This window comes from Aethalodelphis obliquidens, unplaced genomic scaffold (genome assembly GCF_003676395.1).
Source record: "Aethalodelphis obliquidens isolate GAN/ISIS:26980383/991018 unplaced genomic scaffold, ASM367639v1 scaffold19, whole genome shotgun sequence".
NCBI classification, from domain to species: Eukaryota; Metazoa; Chordata; class Mammalia; order Artiodactyla; family Delphinidae; genus Aethalodelphis; species Aethalodelphis obliquidens.
Window position 1 is genome coordinate 16,039,496 of NW_020837963.1, and position 20,972 is coordinate 16,060,467.

At 39.9% G+C, this 20,972-nt stretch overlaps 1 protein-coding gene across 1 annotated transcript in view; it reads left to right on the forward strand.

Moving 5' to 3' along the window:
* CDH20 (cadherin 20) overlaps positions 1 to 20,972 on the forward strand; it is a 206,110-nt gene that overhangs the window by 177,462 nt on the left and 7,676 nt on the right. Inside the window, exons 8-10 of the mRNA XM_027118670.1 lie at positions 10,986 to 11,122; positions 13,344 to 13,465; positions 17,998 to 18,115. Coding sequence (XP_026974471.1) covers positions 10,986 to 11,122; positions 13,344 to 13,465; positions 17,998 to 18,115 — 377 coding nt within the window. The remainder of the gene's footprint in view (positions 1 to 10,985; positions 11,123 to 13,343; positions 13,466 to 17,997; positions 18,116 to 20,972) is intronic.

A 20,972-nucleotide genomic window follows, 5' to 3' on the forward strand; every position in this document is an offset into this window, starting at 1 on the left:
CACACACACACACACACACACACACACACACACACACACACACACACCTAGAGCGAATGTGCACTATTCAGGACTAAAGTCGTTATCTCAACACATATCTAGAAAGGAAGGAGAAACACCAGCAGGCCTAGATCCACTGCTGGCATGGAGCAAAATGAGGATACAAAATGAGGAAATCCTGTCTGGCTAACCGAAAATATTGCTTCAGATGATGAGCCACTGAAAACTGTCAGTTGGCTGGCATGGCACTGATGCAATTAACATCAGGGAGGTCTATAGTAGGGTGCCTGTGTAGTCCAATACATCCCAGTCAGGAGGAATCCAAGAGTGAATAGGCGGGAGGCATAGAGCAGGGTCCACTGGGCTTATTCTAGTGCAGGGTTCTAGGTCTTGAAAGAGAAACTGGCAAGAACAAGGCAACAGCCACAGGCCTGGAGGTAACACGATAAACACGATAAGCGTTCAGGCACAGAGGATTAAGCAGAATTCCACTTATCATAACTAGAGATAATTGTCCCTCTGCATTTCGGCTGGAAAGAAGGAACAGAATTCATATTGTGAGATAGAGTCTCTGACCCTTTGTACTGTCCTACAGGAACAAAGAATGGTCTCTGGAGCCAAGCAGAACACCAGGGGTCCTGGATTCTGAGAAGGAAAAGCAACTAGAAGTCAAATCTCTGGCTATTACTTAATAAACCCATTTGGAAAGTACTTTCCTACATTATCTTTCACCAAATTGCTTGTTTTCTCCTTATTTATACTATAAAAGTTATTTTCTTTTAAAAATAATCTGAATATGCCATATGCCACTTGTCTATCTTGTGCATTTTTGTTGCAAATAAATGAGGTTCACATTCCTAAAAAGAAAATTCATATTAAATCACCCAAAAAACAACATACCACCTGAGGTTCAAATGTTATGGATAAAAGGTCACTGAACTTTTAAAAAAGATTATCAGGACTTTTATAATCTCATTTCTAGAAAGTTTATGGTGTGTTCAGGCATATAAGCTGGTCATCATTTATTAGTAAAGCCCAAAACTAAGTCTCCAGATTTAGTTATATGTACATGAAAATTACAATGTCTGGATCACCTAAATTTTTAATAAATGCTCAAGGAATTTCTAGCAAGCAGGAAACTGAACCATTAGGCAACTGAAATAGGCTCCTGCTCGTATGGAAACAGCTTGTCGCCCTGTGCCTTCCTAGAGTGTGTATGGATTCAGGGAGCCTGTCCATGACACCCTACCTCCAAAAGCACTCCTAAATTCAGAGAATGTCCTCAGCCAAGTAAACAAGCAGGGAGCTCAACGAACACCAGCTATTGTTGGCTGAAGGCAGTTTTGTATGTGTATGTTATGCCTATACATATGAGAATATTATGATGAGAGAAAGGAAAACCACCTACGTAATTCATTAGTGTGTCCCAATTTCCTCATTTTCTATCTGTATCTATGCCTTTAAATTTGTTCTCTTGAGTCCTGAAAATTGGCCCAGCGTCCCATTCAGAGTAATGAATGCTATCATTGCCTCAATTCAGGCCCTGCCTGGGAAATGGAAGAGGAATTCCACTTGCGGGAGGCTTCTCTGAGGCAGGCCTGCAGCGTTTCCTCTCAGTGTGTCAGCGGCAGTACTGTCATGGGTTCTGTCAGTTATTTCCATCATTCCATCTCCCCTACCATCTGTGACATTTGCTATGGCCTTGTAGGTTTGAATGCAGGAAGCTGGTTCATCATAGGCTGCTTCTCCCCTCAGCATTATGCCTACAACTTGGAGAGCTGCCATCAGGGTTACAGCTCTGTGGGCTGAATGGCTGGCTTTTCTCCTGTTTGGGGAGCTGAAAGAAAAGACTGTCAGGAGCCAACCAGTATTTTTTTTCTAAGATAAATTCAAATCTTAAAATAGCCAGTAAACTTTAAAACTAAATCACTAATTATACCTTAAAAAAAAAACGCTCCAGTTAATTTTAAATGAACTTTGTAGGCATGTGTTTATTCTTTATTAAATAGTCAACTGTCGGCTATCATGGCTTAATCTATCTTCAAAAAAGAGTTAAGGCTTTGTTTCCTTAAGCAATCTCATACATTCCATATGCCTAGGTTTGATTCCCAGCCGTGCAACCTTGGGTAAATGTCTTAACCTTTCCAAGCTCCAGTTTTCTCACCTGTAAAATGGGGATGATAAATAGTACCTACCTCATAGGTTTATTGTGGGTATTATATGAGTCAATACAGGTAAGATGTTTAGAGCAGTGCCTGGCTACAGTAACAGGGTCAGAAGCAGAGAGAAGCATTACTTTACTTATTTAAATTTCCCAACACTTGGAGAGTTAGAACTGAAATGTTTCCAACTTCTCCAGCCTTTAGTGGTAACCTTTCCCTTTAATTCCTAATTCTCTGAACAGTCATCCTGAATCTCCGCAGGAAAAAATAAATACTCGAAACAAAATACTTTACCAAATAATACATATACTGGTATATACTTTATTTATTTATTTATTTATTTATATTGAAACAAAAGTTTTACCATCAATATTTACCCTTACTGGAATACAGTCTGGCATACATATACATGTTCTTTCTACACTAGTCACAACCCACCATATTTATTTCAGATTGAAAAACAATGCCCTAAAGTAAAGAAACTACTTACTCCCATCAAATGGGCAGTATTTCCCAGTTTCAACAACTTTAAGATAGAGACTGCAATTGCTGGCAACTTTTTTTTTTTTTTTGGCCATGCTGCACAGCTTGTGGGATCTTAGTTCCCTGATCAGGGATTGAACCTGGGCCCTCGGCAGTGAAAGCCCGGAGTCCTAACCACTGGACCACCAGGGAATTCCGCTGGCAACTTTTTTTAAATTAATTTTTACTGGATTATGGTTGATTTACAATGTTGTGTTAGTTTCAGGTTTACAGCAAAATGAATCAGTTATACATACACATATATCCACTCTTTTAGATTCTATTCCCATATAGGTCATTAAAGAGTATTGCGTAGAGTTCCCTGTGCTATACAGTAGGTTCTTATTAGTTATCTATTTTATATATAGTAGTGTGTATATGTCAATCCCAATCTCCCAATGTATCCCTCCCCCCCGCTTCGTCCTTGATAACCGTAAGTTTGTTTTCTACATCTGTGACTCTATTTCTGTTTTGAAAATAGGTTTGTTTGCAACCGCTGGCAACTTTAAATGGAATTTAGAACCCAATATGTTACAATAGCTTATATATATAATATATAATAAAGAGAATCATTTATATATAATTTACTGTATATTATATATACAATAGTTTATATATAAACACATGTATGTTTCAAATCTTACTGTTAGCTGCAAATTATTAGCTGTGTAACTGTATGAAAGTGACTTAACTTCTCTAAGTCCTAGTTTCCTGTTAGGTGAGATAATACCTACATCCTAGAGATCCTGTAGAATTTAAAAAGAAGCTATAGATAAATACAGCCCATCCTGTACTCTCCACAGACTGGCCTGTAACTTGCAACATTGTGCCTTCTAGAATTGCAGTTTCTCTGCTATTCCCCAGTAAACTCAAGTTCAGAAACCCCATTAAAGACTCTGGCCTAGGGCTTCCCTGGTGGCGCAGTGGTTGAGAGTCCCCGTGCCGATGCAGGGGACACGGGTTCGTGCCCCGGTCCGGGAAGATCCCACATGCCGTGGAGCGGCGGGGCCCGTGAGCCATGGCTGCTGAGCCTGCGCCTCTGAAGCCTGTGCTCCGCAACGGGAGAGGCCACAACAGTGAGAGGCCCGCGTACCAAAAAAAAAAAAAAAAAGACTCTGGCCTAGAGTTTCCTCTTGCTCCTGTCTTTGCCACCCAACCAAAACCTGGACCTTCCTCTGTGGCCCTGCATGGCATGCAGTGACTCCCCTCTGAGATCTAACAAATTTATGTGATTACAAGTTTAAACCCAAGAGAACCTTCAAGATGGCTGAGGGTAAGACATGGAGATCACCTTCCACCCCACAAATATATCAAAATACATCTACATGTGGAAAAACTTCTACAGAACACCTACTGAACACTGGCAGAAGACCTCAGACTTCCCAAAAGGCAAGAAACTCCACACATACCTGGCTGTGTGGCTGACAGGGTCCTGGTGCTCCGGCCAGGTGTCAGGCCTGAGCCTCTGAGGTGGGAGAGCCGAGTTCAGGATACTGGGCCACCAGAAACCATCCAGCCCCATGTAATATCAATCGGCGATGGCGAGAGCTCTCCCAGAGACCTCTGTCTCAATGCTAAGACCCAGCTCCACTCAACAACCAGCAAGCTCCAGTGCTGGATACCCTATGCCAAACAACTAGCAAGACAGGAACACAACCCCACCCATTAGCACAGAGGCTGTCTAAAATCATAAAAAGTTCACAGACACCCCAAAACATACCACCGGACACGGTCCTGCCCACCAGAAAGACAAGACCCAGCCTCATCCACCAGAACACAGGCACCAGTCCCCTCCACCAGGAAGCCTACACAACCACTGAACCAACCTGACCCAATGGGGGTAGACACCAAAAAAACGGGAACTACAAACCTGGAGACCCCAAACACAGTAAGTTAAGCAAAATGAGAAGGCAGAGAAATACACAGCAGATGAAGGAGCAAAGTAAAAACTCACCAGACCAAACAAATGAAGAGGAAATAGGCAGTATACCTGAAAAAGAATTCAGAGTAATGAGAGTAAAGGTGATCCAAAATCATGGAAACAGAATGGACAAAATACAAGAAATGTTTAACAAGGACCTACAAGAACTACAGAGCAAACACACAACGATGAGTGATAAAATAAATGATATTTAAAACTCTCCAGAAGGAATCAATAGCAGAATAACTGAGGCAGAAGAACAGATATGTGAATTGAAGATAAAATAGTGGAAATAACTATCGCAGAGCAGAATAAAGAAAAAAGAATGAAAAGAATTGAGGACAGTCTCAGAGACCTCTGGGACAACATTAAACACACCAACATTCGAATTATAGGGATTCCAGAAGAAGAAGAGAAAAAGAAAGGAACTGAGAAAATATTTGAAGAGATTGTAGTTAAAAACGTCCCTAATATGGGAAAGGAAATAGTCAATCAAGTCCAGGAAGCACAGAGAGTCCCATACAGGATAAATCCAAGGAGAACCACGTCAAGACACATATTAATCAAACTATCAAACATTAAATACAAAGAAAAAATATTAAAAGCAGCAAGGGAAAAGCAACAAATAACATACAAGGGAATCCCCATGAGGTTAACAGCTGATCTTTCAGCAGAAACTCTGCGAGCCAGAATGGAGTGGCAAGACATATTTAAAGTGATGAAAGGGAAGAAACTACAACCAAGATTACTCTACCCGGCAAGGATCTCATTCAGATTTGACGGAGAAATTAAAAGCTTTACAGACAAGCAAAAGCTAAGAGAATTCTGCACCACCAAACCAGCTTTACAACAAATGCTAAAGGAACTTCTCTAGGCAGGAAACACAAGAGAAGGAAAAGACCTACAATTAAGAATTAAGAAAATGGTAATATAGGAACATACATATCAATAATTACCTTGAATGTAAATGGATTAAATGCTCCAACCAAAAGACACAGACTGGATGAATGGATACAGAAACAAGACCCATATATATGCTGTCTACAAGAGACCCACTTCAGAGCCAGGGACACATACAGACTGAAAGTGAGGAATTGGAAAAAGATATTCCATGCAAATGGAAATCAAAAGAAAGCTGGAGTAGCAATTCTCATATCAGACAAAAGAGTCTTTAAAATAAAAATTGTTTGTGACAAGAGACAAAGCAGGACACCACATAATGATCAAGGGATCAATCCAAGAAGAAGATATAACAACTGTAAATATTTATGCACCCTACATAGGAGCACCTCAATACATAAGGCAAATGGTACCAGCCATAAAAGGGGAAATTGACAGTAATACAGTCATAGTAGAGGATTTTAACACCCCACTTTCACCAACGGACAGATTATCCAAAATGAAAATAAATAAGGAAACACAAGCTTTAAATTACACATTAAACAAGATGGATTTAATTGATATTTATAGGACATTTCATCCAAAAACAACAGAATACACTTTCTTCTCAAGTGCTCATGGGATGTTCTCCAGGGTAGATCATATCTTGGTTCACAAATCAAGCCTTGGGAAATTTAAGAAAATTGAAATCATATCAAGTATCTTTTCTTACCACAACGCTATAAGAGGAGATATTAATTACAGGAAAAAATGTGTAAAACATGCAAACACATTGGAGGCTAAACAGTACACTACTAAATAACCAAGAGATCACTGAAGAAATCAAAGAGGAAATCAAAAAATACCTAGAAACAAATGACCATGAAAGCACGATGACCCCAAACCTATGGGATGCAGAAAAAGCAGTTCTAAGATGGAAGTTCATAGCAATACAATCCCATCTCAAGAAACAAGAAAAAAAACTCAAATAAACAACCTAAACTGACACCTAAAGCAACTGGAGAAAGAAGAACAAAAAAAACCCAAAGTTAGCAGAAGGAAAGAAATCATAAAGATCAGATCAGAAATAAATGAAAAGGAAATGGAGGAAATGATAGCAAAGAACAATAAAACTAAAAGCTGGTTCTTTGAGAAGGCAAACAAAATTGATAAACCGTTAGCCAGACTCATCAAGAAAAAAGGGAAAAGACTCAAATCAACAGAATGAAACAGAAGAAGTAACAACTGACACTGCAGAAATACAAAGAAACATGAGAGATTTCTACAAGCAACTATATGACAATAAAATGGACAACCTGGAAGAAAAGGACAAATTCTTAGAAAAGTACAACCGTCTGAGACTGCACCAGGAAGAAATAGAAAATATAAACAGACCAATCACAAGCACTGAAATTGAAACTGTGATTAAAAATCTTCCAACAAAAGCCCAGAACCAGATGGCTTCACAGGCACATTCTATCAAACATTTAGAGAAGAGCTAACACCTATCTTTCCCAAACTCTTCCAAAATATAGCAGAGGGAGGAACACTCCCAAACTCATTGTACGAGGCCACCATCACCTGATACTGAAACCAGACAAGGATGTCACAAAAAAAGAAAACTACAGGCCAATATTACTGATGAACATAGATGCAAAAATCCTCAACAAAATACTAGTAAACAGAATCCAACAGCACATTAAAAGGATCATACACATGATCAAGTGGGGTTTATCCCAGGAATGTAAGGATTCTACAGTATATGCAATTCAGTCAGTGTGATACACCATATTAACAAACTAAAGGATAAAAACCATATGATCATCTCAATAGATCAGGAAAAGCTTTTGACAAAATTCAACACCCATTTATGATAAAAACCCTCCAGAAAGTAGGCATAGAGGGAACTTACCTCAACATAATAAAGGCCATATGTGACAAACCCACACCAACATCATTCTCAATGGTGAAAAACTGAAACCATTTCCACTAAGATCAGGAATAAGACAAGGTTGCCCCCTCCCATCACTATTATTCAACATAGTTCTGGAATTTTTAGCCACAGCAATCAGAGAAGAAAACGAAATAAGAAAAATCCAAATCGGAAAAGAAGCAGAAAAACTGTCACTGTTTGCAGATGACATGATACTATACATAGAGAACCCTAAAGATGCTACCAGAAAACTACTAGAGCTAATCAATGAATTTGGTAAAGTAGCAGGATGCAAAATTAATGCACAGAAGGTCTCTTGCATTCCTATACACTAATGATGAAAAATTTGAAAGAGAAATGGGAGTGTTTCCCATTTACCACTGCAACAAAAAGAATAAAATAACTAGGAATAAACCTACCTAAGGAGACAAAAGACCTGTATGCAGAAAGTATAAGACACTGATGAAAGAAAGTAAAGATGATACAGACATAACATGTTCTTGGACTGGAAGAATCAACATTGTGAAAACGACTATACTACCCAAAGCAATCTACAGATTCAATGCAATCCCTATCAAACCACCAATGGCATTTATCACAGAACTAGAACAAAAATTGCACAATTTGTATGGAAACACAGAAGACCCCGAATAGCCAAAGCAATTTTGAGAAAGAAAAACAGAGCTGGAGGAATCAGACTCCTGGACTTCAGACTGTACTACAAAGCTACAGTAATCAAGACAGTATGGCACTGGCACAAAAACAGAAATATAGATCAATGGAACAGGATAGAAAGCCCAGAGATAAACCCACATACATATGGTCCCCTTATCTTTGATAAAGGATGCAAGAATATACAATGGAGAAAAGACAACCTCTTCAATAAGTGGTGCTGGGAAAACAGGACAGCTACATGTAAAAGAATGAAATTAGAACACTCCCTAACACCATACACAAAAATAAACTCAATATGGATTAAAGATCTAAATGTAAGGCCAGATACTATAAAACTCTTTAGAGGAAAACAAAGGCAGAACACTCTATGGCATAAATCACAGCAAGATCCTTTTTGACCCACCTCCTAGAGAAATGGAAATAAAAACAAAAATAAACAAATGGGACCTAACGAAACTTAAAAGCTTTTGCACATCAAAGGAAAGCATAAACGAAAAGACAAACCTCTGAATGGGAGAAAATATTTGCAAACGAAGCAACTGACAAAGGATTAATCTCCAAAATATACAAGCAGCTCATGCAGCTCAAAATCAAAAAAACAAACAACCCAATCCAAAAATGGGCAGAACACCTAAATAGACATTTGTCCAAAGAAGATATACAGATTGCCAACAAACACATGAAAGGATGCTCAACATCACTAATCATTAGAGAAATGCAAATCAAAATTACAATGAGGTATCAACTCACACCAGTCAGAATGGCCAGCATCAAAAAATCTACAAACAGTAAATGCTGGAGAGGGTGTGGAGAAAAGGGAACCCTCTTGCACTGTTGGTGGGAATGTAAATTGATATAGCCACTCTCACAGCATGGAGGTTCCTTAAAAACTAAAAATAGAACTACCGTATGGCCCAGTAATCCCACTACTGGGCATATACCCTGAGAAAACCATAATTCAAAAAGAGTCATGTACCACAATGTTCACTGCAGCACTATTTACAATAACCAGGACATGGAAGAAACCTAAGTGTCCATCGACAGATGAATGGATAAAGAAGATGTGGCACATATATACAATGGAATAGTACTCAGCCACAGAAAGCAACAAAATTGAGTTATCTGTAGTGAGGTGAATGGACCTAGAGTCTGTCACACAGAGTGAAGTAAGTCAGAAAGAGAAAAACAAATACCATACACTAACACATATACATGGAATCTAAAAAAAAAAAATGGTTCTAAAGAACCTAGGAGCAGGACAGGAATAAAGATGCAGACGTAGAGAATGGACTTGAGGACATGGGGAGGTAGAAGGGGAAGCTGGGACGAAGTGAGAGAGTGACATGGACATATATACACTACCAAATGTAAAACAGATAGCTAGTGGGAAGCAGCCGCATAGCACAGGGAGATCAGCTCGGTGCTTTGTGACCACCTAGAGGGGTGGGATAGGGAGGGTGGGAGGGAGGGAGACGCAAGAGGGAAGAGATATGGGAACATATGTATATGTATAACTGATTCACTTTGTTATAAAGCAGAAACTAACACACCATTGTAAAGTAATTATACTCCAATAAAGATGTAAAAAAAAAAAAAGAGGGAGGGGACATGGGTATATATGTATGATACGGCTGATTCACTTTGTTGTACAGCAGAGTCTGGCACAGCATTGTGAAGCAACTGTACTCCAATAAATATGTTAAAAATATATGTATGTTTTTGTAAAAAGAAGCTATAAAATGCCTGGTATTCAATAAACAGCAGCGATCATAACTACTGGCCATTACCAAGGACTACATAAGATTCTAAAGGATGGTTCTCAATCATGGCTACATATCAAAATCCCTTATGAAGGTTTTTAAACATACAGATGCCTGAGACTCCCTCCATACTTAGTGAATCTCCTAATATGGACACCAGGTAAGACAACTTAGGTGAGATAATACAAAGGGTCAGACTGCCAAATCAGATTCAACAGGAATTACAGGTCTTACACAGTATCAAGGTAAATAAGGACTCAAAGGATATAAACAACAGCAAAATATGAGCTAAGCATTCTTTCCCTAGAGAGGTCTGAAACTGTCAGGTGTAGGTGCCTGTAACTATCCTTCTTTTTCCTGTATAAGGATGCATGTTGGTCCACACTGAATATGAAAAGTGTAAGCAAAGGATGAAGTGCAATGCTTGAACAGAAGGAGCCATTTTGATTATGGAACATCTGCTTTTTATACCCCATTAATTACATAGCTCACATGACATTTTCCAGCACGCTGCGCCCAATAAATTCATAAATTCCAGGCTTCTTTACAATAGCAACCTAGACAGACCTGGTCCATCTTGCTAGTAACATTCCATAGGTAAGGACATCCCATCTAGCAAATACCGTTAGTGTGTTTGACAGCAGGTCATTAGTATCTTTACAAAAGACCTGATTCAAATCTTTCCTTCTCAATAGGTGATACAACCACGTAACTATACCTTTTCCAGTTCCCATTTATCGTTTCTGGACTTATTTGAATAAAATTTTTTTTGAACAGATATGTAGGGGCGGACATTCAGAGTGTCCCAAAAGTCTTAGGGCAGTTTTAAGCTTTAAATAGCTGAAATTGATCTTTAAAAAGCGTGAAACTACCCTAACTCTTTGGTACCCTGTTTTATTTCATTATATGAATGAGGAAATCAAAGCAGTAATAGTTTGTTGTTGTTTTGTGTTTGGGGTTTTCTTTTGCGGGGGCGGGAGGGTTTTTGGACAGATAAAACAGCAATGCAGTCTTCCAAGTGCCCATAACTGAGAACTATCCTGTTTCACATGGCATGCACTCAGTTCTCTTATGGAATATGCCACAGTATGCTTATCCAAATAAAACGATGTGTGTAATCTCTGTTTTTGCAGATATTCCATTGACAGAAGCAGTGACCCTGGAAGGTTCTTCTATGTTGACATTACAACAGGTGCCCTAATGACTGCGAGACCTCTTGATCGAGAAGAGTTTTCTTGGCATAATATCACTGTCCTTGCTATGGAAATGAGTAAGTAAAACAAAAAAACTGCTCTCCATATAGTGACAAAATAGAAGCACTGGAGAAAAGTGGAAGTTTCTAGAGCTTGTTGAAACAAAAATTATCTTCTTTATGGAAAGGAATGGAAATCCTGGTTTATGCAAGTGAATGAATGTATTAATTCAAATACTTATTGAGGATCTTCTATATACCTAATCCTGTGCTACAGATAAAAACACACAAATAAAACATGCAAAAGCAGCACAAAAAATAGCATCCTTAAATCAAAGAGCTAGACTTCTATATGAAGAAAAGGGAAAACTCCTGAGAACTCTAAGAGGCTTTCAATCTTTAATAAGATTAGGAATGCACAAATAGTATAAAATATTATTATTGCATGAAAGGAAACATTTATAACATATCACTCTTATTACACACATACATATACACATACATGCATTTAAGAATTTCAGACATCTTACAACAAAAGACAGATTTATTAACATAAACTTAAAAATAAAATTGAAAACTAACAAAAACTAAAATAACATATTCATTATAATCTCAACACAAATTAGATTATATACTACTACATTGCATATTTTTCATAACACCTAGTGATGAGAAAGATTAAGGGAAATGACAAATACTAACATATTGGCAGAAGTATGTACAGCCATTCATGAGAGCAATTTGGTAACTAATCTTTGTATTAAGATCCCCCAATATATTCATACTCTTTTTCTCAAGAATTCTCCTTTAATAATTATCTTAAGGAAATAATCATAAATATTAACGAAGATTTAAGTACCCAAATGTCCACTGCATTGTTATTTTAAAATAGGGGGGAATTACCTAAATGTCTAATAATAGGAGTTTGATTAAATAAATTATGGTACAGCCACACAGTAAAATGAGACTATCATGTTGATATTAATACCCATGCTTTCAAAGTATATTTCAATGATACAGGATAATCCTGCCCTAAAATATTAAAGCTCTAAATTCAACATTTTTCTTTTCTTAATTTCAGTGCATGTGTGTGTATATGTGTGTGTGCGTGTGTGTGTGTGTATTGGAGAGTTTGGACACATGTAATATAATACATAACATGTAATGGAGCTCTCTGGTGGTAGGACTATGGATCACATTTATTCTTACGTTTTTCTGAATTTTTCATTATTCCTTGTATAAACAAGCAACACCAAGTTACAATGAAAAAAATGTAAATATGGCAGCACTTTTAGTAACCAAGCAATAGAAATATTCAGGGGAAAAACACAGAATAGACATTCTTGAGAGAGAAGGAAAACAATGAACCAAAAGAACAGGGCATTCTGAGGTTTAATGTAATTATTTACTATGCATAATGTCTGTGTCTTATGATTTCTATTTTGTCTTCTTGGGATGGTGGCCAAAACAGAAAAAGGCAGGAGGGGCACTAGTGGGGCTGTGAAATTATCTTTGTGTGGTAACGGCAAGCAACAGACAGACCAAAAGGACATATTTCCCCATAAGTGACTACGAGTAACTTCTCCTACCCCAGACAAAGATACAGATTTGGTGTGTCCTATACTATCTCCCTTAGTCCATAGGTGGAAATAAATGTGCAGTGCTATCTGTAATCCCATGAATAACTTGAAACCTTCTGAAACAGTAATTCAAAGAACTGATTACAGGTTTTCCCACTATCCAAAAGTAAAGTGTTCCTATGAAACCTTTTGTAAGGCAAAATGTTGTAAAACGAAGAAGCAATTACATTAGGACACATCTTGGTAACGGATGAGCAAAAAAAAGCACAAATGCTCACAGACACAGTTCAAAGATATGGCAGCTGGATGCCAAGTATAGTTCCTGGGGAAAGAGCTTGTTGGTGCCACTCTCACAGCTCAGGGTGCGACCTGCCTTCAGTTCTAGAATCTGAAGCATGAGCCAAGTGAGAGATTCAAAACCTCTTTTTAAGATTCATTTTGTGATACCTGCTCCCCCCCACCCCGAGTCTCATCCCTCCCCTCAACCTCCTGATATCACACACCTCTCCAACACAAAACTCGTCCTGCCCATGCTTATGTTCTGGCCACACTCTTAATAGGCAACCCCTGCATCCTTGTGTTGCTATTTCCATGTACTTTATCCATTCCTTTAAAAACCAGAATGAGGAGGTAAACACCTATTCCAACAAAGAGCTGCTTTCTTGCATTTCTGAACCCTCCTCACCTTTGGTATTTGTTTGTTTTGTGTGTGCTTTTAGACAATCCTTCCCAGGTTGGAAGCGTTCCTGTCACAATCAAAGTCTTAGATGTGAATGACAATGCTCCAAAGTTCCCCAGATTCTATGAAGCTTTTGTCTGTGAGAATGCCAAAGCAGGGCAGGTAAGGCAGCCTGTGAGGGTGCACCCTGGTTAACCCCCAACATGTGGAAACGACTGTTTCAGATAACCAGATTTGTCATCAAAGAAATTTAAGACTCCAGAAACTAAGTGTACAAAAGACAGTCCCCAACTTCTGTATATCATCTTGCAACAGTTTATTTGTTAAGACAACTATTTTGAGCCTCCATTACATTTTATAATCTAAACAAGGTTGTGAATCAAGGTGGCTTACTCACCTGTGAAGCCAGGTAGTCACCCACCTTGTAACTGAACTGTATGGAACCAATTGCAGTAACATGTGCTCTGGGTCCTGGAAATGAGGGACCATGGAGATGAAGATAGGAGAAAAAAGGAGAGTCTTTTTCTCATTTTAGCGATCATCCTTGAAAGTGTTTGTAGTAAGGAAAGTTTAGTTTTTGTATCTTCCTACCTCCCTTCCTTCTGGCAGCAAGTTTACAGACTGCCTGCCCTATTCTCAGAACACCTCATTACCTAGAACTACCTAGGTAATTCTACTCTCCCCTCCCTCAATTAAAACATCCATTTTATTAGTACCATTCATGTCATGTAAAGTTTTGAGAAGAAAGGCATCTGAAGGAACAAATTTCTACTTATTTGAAACAGCTTTAGTTTCATAATCTTCAGATATATTTGTGTATTTTTTTAAAGTCTTCTTTTAAACCTAAATGAATATTGGGTTGACTAAATCCCAAGTGGTGTAACTGAAAAACATCCAAACTGTGCTTGGAATGGCCACGTTATTAATGTATGTGTCAGGCTGCTGCCCACCCCGTGCCCAGCCTTCCATACCTCAGATCACAGGCAATCTCTCCTCTTCTGCTCCTGCTTTTGTAAGACTCTTCAGTCCTCCCTAATGTATTTCCCCCGAGCATATTTTGTGGTCCTGGATTCCGGTTTGGGGACGTCGGGTGCACATGGCAAGGACACACACTTTGGTAATTCAGGTTTTCCGACTGTAACACGGCTTTTGCTTCCACTTCTCTCACTTTCCTGCAACATCCCACTGCACAGACTCTCTCTATACAACCAAAACTTTTATTAGCTTCCTGAACTCACCAAAGATTGACTCAACACATCTTCACCATTCTACTCAAAGAAAAAGTGACTCCCTTGTTCCAGGGGAAAAAAAAATGTGTCCTGTAGTCCTTCTCATCTAAATTATCTCATCCATTGATTCTTGAAACCCAGTGCAATGGCCTAAAGCATGCCTAAATTTTTTTTCAACAAGTCTAAGATAATTCTACTTCTATATCTATTGAATTTCTAATCTAGAAAGACCTGAAATATTATGCAGCTAATAAAGTTACAATGAAGACTTTCCAGCATAAGAAATGATCTGTGTTATTATAAGAAAGGAGGTATAGAAACTACATGTACATGCTTGAAGTTATGTAAAACTGTATCTGCATGTGAACAAAAATTGGGAGGCAGGATGCAAAAATAGCAATAGTTACTGTGCTAAGGTAGTTGAGATTTGAGCGAAGGGATTTGGGACTTTAATGATTTTTTTATTGTAACATGACAATTTACTTATATATTATAGAAACACCATACATAATTTTTTGTTTTATATTATATAAGATTATCATTATAATATGACAAACATAATACTTTATATTTTAATATAACAAGAAACTAATTTTTAATCTGTAATATAAAGAGTAATAGTAGCACAATAAATTAAACCCCTCATTCCCCAAAGTGAAACATTTCTTTTCTTAACAGGCTTCAGAATAGAAGGACAGGGTTTTTTTATATATATAAATTTATTTATTTATTCATTTATTTATTTTTGGCTGCGTTCGGTCTTCATTGCTGTGTGTGGGCTTTCACTAGTTGCGGTAAGCGGGGTCTACTCTTCCTTGCGGTGCACGGGCTTCTCATTGCAGAGGCTTCTCTTGTTGCGGAGCATGGGTTCTAGGTGCGCGGGCTTCAGTAGTTATGGCACATGGGCTCAGTGGTTGTGGCTCGTGGGCTCTAGAGTGCCGGCTCAGTAGTTGTGGCGCACAGGCTTCGTTGCTCCACAGCATGTGGGATCTTCCTGGACCAGGGCTTGAACCCGTGTCCCCTGCACTGGCAAGGGGATTGTTAACCACTGCACCACCAGGGAAGTCCAGAAGGACAGGTTAATAGCATGTTACCACCTCTCTTGTTTTTGCAGCACACAAGCACACCTCCCATTTCTACATTCATCTTCTAATTGTCTATTATACAGTCCTTTGAAGCATGGTTTATCTGTGACTTCAAGTTCAGACTGTGAGCCACAAGTCTATCATAGTCTGTAATATTTGTCATCTTTAGCCCAAGATACGTAAACCCTACTCTTTGATTTTGGCTCTGGGACATGTTTTGAAGATTTTCAAAAGCACACAGCTCAGTAGGTATGTCTGGTTTATGAAGAATCAGGCCTCCTCGTGTTAGATTTGTCAGACACTGTCGTTAGCTTTGTATCTGCCGAGTTGGGATGTGTGCTTTCCTCTTAGGGAGAAACGAAGCCCAGAAAGAAATCAGACAACGTCTTTGGTGCAGCCTGAGGGTGGCGTGAAACCTGCTGAGCAGAATCTTGAATGGCAAGTAGGGCTGAGGATGAAATTGGACCTGCCAAGAAAGGGGAGGCCAGGAGAGCAGGCTCTGGTGCTCCCGACCTGTATCATCGCTCACCCATTCTTTAAAGCCCTGTAACCAACCCATCATATGCCTCAGGTCCCCACCTCACCAATATACATATATACAATTTCACAGGTCAGATGTTCTGAAATGACTTTCTGTTTTCCAAGTTATACATAATCACCTATTTATAACATTCATGAAGAAACATGTCATCACGTGTTTGGCACCATGCACAAGACGGAATGTACAGGATTTGTCTCGGCAGGAATGGGGCAGTGGAGTGACCCTCGTGTATGAGCAGCATTGACGCCAGGCTGGACTGTGGGGCAGATTTATCTTCAGTGCTCTCCTGATCCCTCTCCTTTATTGCAACTCCATCCCCCCGACCTTTAGATTCAACAGAGCCCCGCTGCCAGCTGGGTTCACCAGGAGGCATAAATGAGATGGAGTTCTGGTCTACGATGTTTATTAAGGCATGCCCTTGGGGCCAATGCCCTTGGAAGGGAAGAACTTCTGCAAGACTGGGCAAAAGGAGAAGTCCAGCTGCAGTGCAGACCCACTAACAGCCCTGGATGACTTCAAAGAGTTCTAGGACTAGGGTTCTCCTGAGTTGAAATGGGATGGCCAGGCTTTATACTATCGCATCAGTCACTGGATATGGAATGTCCTGGAAGAATGTGGTGACTGTGGGTAGGTGGCTCTCAGCAACTGAAGCAACCGCCAAAGAGACTGACAGGTGAAGGTATCAAGTCCTTCACTGAAGGGGGTCTGAGCAACACCATGTTTACCAGCAGGCCCCTTGCTGGAAGCTTTCCCCTCTGTTATTTAATCTTCCGCATACTGTGAGGGTAGCATTACCTCCTTAATTTACAGATGAAGAAAGAAAGACTAAGCAAGCCCACCTCAGCCCTCCAGCTGACCCTGAATGTTCCATTTTCTACCCTGTTAATAGCCAGCTTTTGACAGCAGGAGCGTGGTGTCTACAGGGCCAGGCCCGAGAGGGGTGGGGGGGAGTCTGTGCCGTTGGTTGGCGAGAGAGCAAACACACAGGAAGGAGACCACCCCTTCGACACCTGTTCTATATCCCCCCAGTCTGCCTGCCAGTGTTTCAATTGTGTTATTTCTCACTGCTTTCTTTAGGAACTTTTCCATCCTGATCTTCATAACCTTCATGGTAACTTATGACTTTGAAAAACACATGGAAAAGGCAAAATTTTGGCCAAAGAGCTCAAGAGGAAGCCACTCCACCTCTTCCTCTCCTCAGCCCCAAGCCTTGCTTCTGACTCCAGTCTGTTCTATAAAGCCCACCCTGGGGGTCTTGTGCTCTACACTTTGCCTAGCTCCCCTTCCTGCCAACAAAGAGTGACTGCTCTGCGACCCACCCCCTCACATCTGTTTTCCATTAAGCTGACACAATCAATGTAGTGTCTGCTTACTTCCCACTAGGTACTGGTCATTTTTAAATAGAGGGCTCTCAAACATAGCAATCTGACCATGAAATAGTAACCCAAATGTGAGGCTAAGAAGCTGAGGCGAGGGGACAAAAAAAAACTGGGAAACAGGCAGGACCTTGTGGCATCCCAGAATTATTTCACTCAAAGTCTTCTGTTTCAACTGCCTAAAAGGGGCCAGACCTGGGGTGAGAATAGTGTGTTATGTCGATGTCTAACATCTGAGGCATTTAGGTATCATCTACCATGTGCCCGTTAACACACTCAGGCCCAACAATAAACCAAAATTCAGTTCTGCACTGTGTGATGGCACAGAGACTGCCGAGGGAAGTTTCAGGATGCCCTTATTAGGTAAAACAATCTACTACTGGATTTCAGGGTCTGGGATCCCCCCCGCCCTTGAAGCTTTTCTTTTGACTCTGACTCACCTGATTTCATGTCCCTCCCTCAGCTGATCCAGACAGTGAGCGCAGTGGACCAAGATGACCCACGCAATGGCCAGCACTTCTACTACAGCTTGGCTCCTGAGGCTGCTAACAACCCCAACTTCACCGTAAGGGACAACCAAGGTAATCAGCTGGCTACCGATGCTTTTCTACAGTGTGGGCTGGAAACTCTGGGTTACTATACCATGCAAACAGTGTCAGAGGTCACCTGCTCTTTAACAGCACGAAAGACATTAATGTTAATTTGTATGGTCTTTTAAAGTTTTGTTTCAGAACATCAAAGACAAAGAACATCCTCTGCTGATTCTGAAACTTTTACTCAGTCAGTCAGTTCACTCAAACATTTGAGCACAGGCTCTGGGCCAGACACTGTGTGAGGCACACAGGCTTCCTTCATCCCCACAGAGAGCAGCCATGTTTGTATGTTCTTTAACTACAGGAAGAATCTGAGAAAGCTGACAGAAAGAGGCCCAAGGAGAAAATCCTGATTGAACACTTCTAAGCAAGGATCAAAGGGGGAAACAGTGGAAGCTCCCAGAACAAAAGGGAGACAAAGGCTAAGTAACTTTTGAGTTACTTAAGAGCAAAGGACAAATACAGGAACACAACCAGTAGTTCTGGCACTGAAACCACTTTATTATTTTGGAATGATTCAGAAAGAAGAGTCAGGTGGGGTTCCCTATTCCAGAAAGTGCTTCCCTCTACATCTTTGCTAGAATGGAATTATAGACCCCTCTATTCCAAAAAGCATTCAGACCAGCTAAGGAGTTCACAGACCTAGCACACTCTTCATTGGGCACAGATGGGAAAAGGAGGGGCTTCTGTACTCTGGCCAGAAGATTTTCAGAGAAAAGTCAGAGCAGGTGAAAAAATAATTTAAATCTGTCAAGTGAACCCCTTATGTTGCTAACTCTGCTACCAACTAGCTGTCTGACCTTGGAGAGGGAGGGCATCACTTCCCTGGGCTGTGGTGGCCTCATTTTTATTCCAATTCTAAAGTTCTGTCACTTTAGAACAATCTAAACAAAGGCTAACAAAAAGTCATGATTTAGGCATACCTAGTCTTAGTCCAAAAATCAGTTGTTTGGGACTTAAAGTATTAAATCCACCCCACACGATATTCTGCTATTAAAACTAGAGAATATCAAACCTGTTTTCTTCTAAATGGAAAGCATTTAGTCATCTGTTTAATCATCTACATCAAATCACTATAATTCTGAAAGGAAGAGTAATATAAATTATAACAACAGAAGTGCTACAATTAAATATCCTGATTTTTTTACTGGGTCAAATTTTGAATTATTCATTTATCTGCTTCACTTGGAAACCCTTCCTGCAAAACATTGTTTCAGACCCTTCAGGATAGGTTTTTTTTTTTTGGCCGTGCCACAAGGCTTGCAGGATCTTAGTTCCCAGACCAGGGATCAAACCCAGGGGCCCTGCCCCTGCAGTGGAAGCATGGAGTCCTAACCACTGGACCACCAAGGAATTCCCTAGGATAGGTTTCATAGTAGAAATCCTGGGGGAAAAAATAATACATTATACTGTTTCTTCAAATTTTCAGCTAAGTGTCACTCTATTCCTCCACTCTGATATTTGTCTGAATCAATACAGAAACAATACACAGCAAAATGCTGCAAATTTCTTAACAATGACTTTGGGCACCAATTCATGGGGCCAATGCCTTAAAAATATGGGCCCCTGGAACCTGATGACTATAAAAAGAAATGGCTCATCTCTTGGAAGGTTTTTTTCAAAACGGAAGTTGGAACATCTTCAATAGAAAGAATGAACTCTTAATCTCATGACAATTTATCCCTCGAGTATCCTTTACTGAGGCTCATTAAAAAACTGACCAGGCTTCCCCGGTGGCGCAGTGGTTGAGAATCCGCCTGCCGACGCAGGGGACACAGGTTCGTGCCCCGGTCCAGGAAGACGCCACATTCCGCAGAGCGGCTGGGCCTGTGAGCCATGGCTGCTGAGCCTGCGCGTCCGGAGCCTGTGCTCCGCAACGGGAGAGGCCACAACAGTGAGAGGCCCGTGTACCGGTAAAAAAAAAAAACCAAAAAACCTGACCAACATCTGATGTGGTGGATCTACTGTCAAGCCCTCCAACTCCCGTGCCCAAAACATGATATTCATTTATGAACACAACAGTGCACTATTTCAAGTAAAGCCTTTCTTAATCCCCAAAGCATTGTGAAAAGGATTGTCCATATACTTCACAGTTTCACATGCATTTTCTCATACTTTGCTTTATTTGATATTTATAATAATCCTTTAAGGTCTTAAGAAAGTTACTAATGCCTCTGATGATTCTCATTGTCTCATCTGATAGACAAGGAAAGAAAGTAAATGGCCCATGGAATAGAGAGTAAGTATTAAAATTGGGACTGGAAGTTGAGACCTCCTGTTTTAGTCACACACACACACACACACACACACACACACAATCTTTGTGTCACCCTGGATACTACATCCAAATGGGTTATTCGAGCTCCAGTTATAATATTCAACAAAATTTTGCAAGTGGCTAAATTTTGCCAGCTCCTTTGTAGGTCTAGTCTCAGCAATGTGATGCTCTGATCTTTTTTTCTTAATCTTAAATAATTCTGAGATCAAGAAATCTATGATGCATAGTAGGCATAATGTAATACTTATATGAAATTCAGCTCTTCTCCGGCTTTCTCAAAGTCTGATGAACTGCCCTTGATTAAAATGAAAAATAAAAAAGACTTCTGTTCGAGAAAAACTTTACTTCTGACAAAAACAAAACGAAACTGAAACTGTGAAGCAAAATTACTAGTACTTAGCTATTAAATCTGGAAAACAGAAAAGAAGATGGATTGTGTGGTAGGTGGAAATATGAATATAATCTTCAGGTTGGTAACCAACTGCTATCTTTCTCCACTGAGAAGGAAATAAGAGGGAAAAGGCCTGTACCAAAGTAGGAAGAGATTTCAATTAGCTGAATAATTTT